The 2035-nt window shown below is 63.5% G+C and overlaps 1 protein-coding gene across 1 annotated transcript; it reads right to left on the reverse strand.

The window, feature by feature from the left end:
- Nucleotides 1–683: 683 nt before the first annotated feature.
- LOC102438304 (interferon-induced transmembrane protein 3-like) lies at nucleotides 684–1836 on the reverse strand. The gene is made up of 2 exons (XM_006108167.3): nucleotides 1497–1836; nucleotides 684–948 (listed from the first exon to the last, which is right to left on the reverse strand). The coding sequence occupies exons 1-2, from the start codon at nucleotides 1743–1745 to the stop codon at nucleotides 757–759; spliced, it is 441 nt and encodes a 146-aa protein (XP_006108229.1). The 5' UTR covers nucleotides 1746–1836; the 3' UTR covers nucleotides 684–756.
- Nucleotides 1837–2035: the final 199 nt, after the last annotated feature.

The raw sequence follows: 2035 nt of genomic DNA on the forward strand, positions 1-2035 counted from the left end.
GGTAGGTCTCGGGAGGTGGGGTTATGGGCTCTTACGACGGGGGCTCTGGGTGTGGGGCGGGTGTGTTCCCGGCAAAGCTGTGCGGGCAGCGTGGTTGGTTCGGTGGGCGGAGAGCTCCCGGTGGACAGGCGGGGTGTGGGCGAAAGGGCTGACAGGCAGGTGGGAGAAGGTGGGGATTGAGTGGCGGTGGGCGGAGCAGGAGGGCGGTTGGCGTGGCCACCGATGTGGGCGTGGCCTCGTGAGGTCTCCGTGGGAGGGGCCGTGAGAGGTGAAGCACCGCCTCCAGGGCGTCACGGGTGTGGGCGGGGCTAGGAGGTGGGTGGGCGGGGCTAAAAGGCGGGCGGGGCGGGGCCAGGAGGTGGGAGGGGCGGAGGCGGGCTGAGCAGTTGAGGCGTAACTGGCGTTGCCCCAGAGGTTCTGGGAAGAGCCTGGAGACAGACTGGAAGGCGGGCGGGGGCGGGTGGAGGGGACCCTCCTGACCCTGCTGGTCCAGGGACAGGTCCTGGGTTGGGCCGAGAGCAGGACAGATGTGCTCCTGCAGGGAGGATGGCCTGGCCGCTCCTGGCTTCGGATCCAGGCCTCTCCTGACCTCTGGGCAGCGGGCAGGGGGGCAGGTGGTGGTGGGTTCAGTCCCAGGGGCAGGCAGGGCTCTCACAGGACCCTCCCCAGGAAGAAAGACAGCGTTGTCACAGACATGTGCTTTATTGGACTCCATTGCACACATGTGCGTGAAGCAGCTGGGAAAGGGCCAGGGCCTCAGTCTTGGGGCAGGTGATAGGAACCCTCGTAGCCTCGATTCAGTGCAGTGGTGTAAAATACCACGACGGCGATGATGACCGCAAGTGTGACAAGGAGGCCCAAGACCACGGCCCAGATGTTCAGGCACTTGGCGGTGGACGCATAGCTCTGGGCCCCAATCACGTCTCCCACCATCTTCCGGTCCCTAGACTGGGGGAGAAGAGATGGTGAGGGGTCTGGACCGGCCCTGGGGACAGTCGGGTGCTGTGACTCAGGCCCGGCCCTAGCTGCTCCCTGCCCAGACCAGCCTCCACCTGCCCTCAGCCAGGTCAGGGACCCCCTCCCTGTTCCCTGGAGCCTGAGCAGGACAGGCCAGGGGGGCCTCCCTCCCAGCCTCTCAGCCTCTCCAGGGCCTCAGGGCTCCTCTCCCCCTGCCCTGGCCCCTTTGCTGGCCTCTCAGCCCACCAGGGCTCAGGGTTTTCTGAGAACTTTTGTTCTCTAGCCAGAGCCCTGAAGCCACATGGTGAGTCAGAGGAGTGTAATTTCTGGCTGATCAACAGGATATTCCTTGGAGTCCAGGGGACAAAGGCTGACCCTGCTGTTCCCAGGCAGCCTCAGCGTGACCTGCACACACACACACACACACACACACACACACACACACGTGGGCTCCACAATCCCAAGGGTCATCTGGGCAGCACCCCTGTGGGGGCGCACACGCTTTCCATGTAAACCCCCCCCACCCCCCGTGCACCCACCTTCACGGAGAAGGCGAACGCCACGAAGCCCAGGCAGCAGGGGTTGAAGAAGAGGGTGTTGAACAGGGACCAGACGATGTGGTCGGGCACCACTGTGTCAGTCTGGATGTTGATCACCGTCGTCCTCGCTGCCATCGAGTTCTGGGGACCCCCCAGCACAGACACCTCGTGTTCCTCCTTGAGCACCTCGTAGGATGGGGACACTCCGGCGCGGGCGCCAGAGAAGAAGGGCTGGGAGTTGTGGTTCATGGTGTCGGAGGGGAGCAGATGGTGTGCGGATGCGCATCCCAGGATAATGGAGCCTCAATGGTGCTTCCTTTTTGGGTAGTTTCGTTTTCCCCAAAGTTGCGTTGAGTTTGGCTGTGTTCCTGGAGGCGTCCCTGCTAACGCAACAGGCAGGGTGGACAAAAGCCCAGCAGAGAGAGGGTGCGCCCTGAAGAGGGCAGAGCCCATAAGAGAGGGAGACCCCGACGGTAAGGGACCCCGGCGTATGTGGATAAATGCACGCATTAGTAGTCACGCAAAGGCGACAGAACGTA

The sequence above is a fragment of the Myotis lucifugus genome, unplaced genomic scaffold (genome assembly GCF_000147115.1).
Source record: "Myotis lucifugus unplaced genomic scaffold, Myoluc2.0 scaffold_1841, whole genome shotgun sequence".
Lineage (NCBI taxonomy): Eukaryota > Metazoa > Chordata > Mammalia > Chiroptera > Vespertilionidae > Myotis > Myotis lucifugus.